This window comes from Myotis brandtii, unplaced genomic scaffold (genome assembly GCF_000412655.1).
Source record: "Myotis brandtii unplaced genomic scaffold, ASM41265v1 scaffold247, whole genome shotgun sequence".
Classification (NCBI taxonomy): domain Eukaryota; kingdom Metazoa; phylum Chordata; class Mammalia; order Chiroptera; family Vespertilionidae; genus Myotis; species Myotis brandtii.
This window is the reverse complement of record NW_005359352.1, coordinates 1,138,548-1,138,970: the sequence shown is the minus strand read 5'-3', so window position 1 is coordinate 1,138,970 and position 423 is coordinate 1,138,548. Positions and strand designations below refer to the sequence as shown.

The following is a 423-nucleotide window of genomic DNA, read 5'->3' as shown; positions in this document are numbered from 1 at the left end:
CCGGGCGGGGGCAGCCACTCCCGCTCCCGATTCCAGCGCCAGCTTTTCCGGTCCCCTGGCCCCGCCCACCAGGCCCGCCTCCCAGACCTCACGCAGGCGCACTCCTGGCCCCGCCCCAGGTCTCTGGACTCCAAGTGGGGAGGAACCTCGCGAGGTGGGATCTCCGGCCGGAAGTCGAGGGGTGGAGCCTAGCACCGCGGGCGCCGGAGAGCCGGAAGTTGTGCTCTCCGTGGTTGGGGTTCTTCCTACCTTGGTTCCCCGTGGCTCTGCTTCCGATGTAGAAAGGCTCCCGCGACCTGTTCCTCAGCTCGGCTTCGCCGTCGGACTTGCGCGATGTCTGCGATCCCCGCGGAGGAGAGCGACCAGCTGCTGATCCGGCCCCTGTAAGGGACCAGCGAGAGGCGGGAGGGTAACGGGATGGCT

General features: G+C 69.0%; 1 protein-coding gene across 1 annotated transcript in view; it reads left to right on the top strand.

Moving 5' to 3' along the window:
- The first annotated feature begins 103 nt into the window (after positions 1 to 103).
- CPSF3 (cleavage and polyadenylation specific factor 3, 73kDa) overlaps positions 104 to 423 on the top strand; it is a 22,672-nt gene continuing 22,352 nt past the window's right edge. The window contains exon 1 of the mRNA XM_005867242.2: positions 104 to 383. Within this exon, the coding sequence (XP_005867304.1) occupies positions 334 to 383 (50 nt within the window). The 5' untranslated portion in view covers positions 104 to 333. The remainder of the gene's footprint in view (positions 384 to 423) is intronic.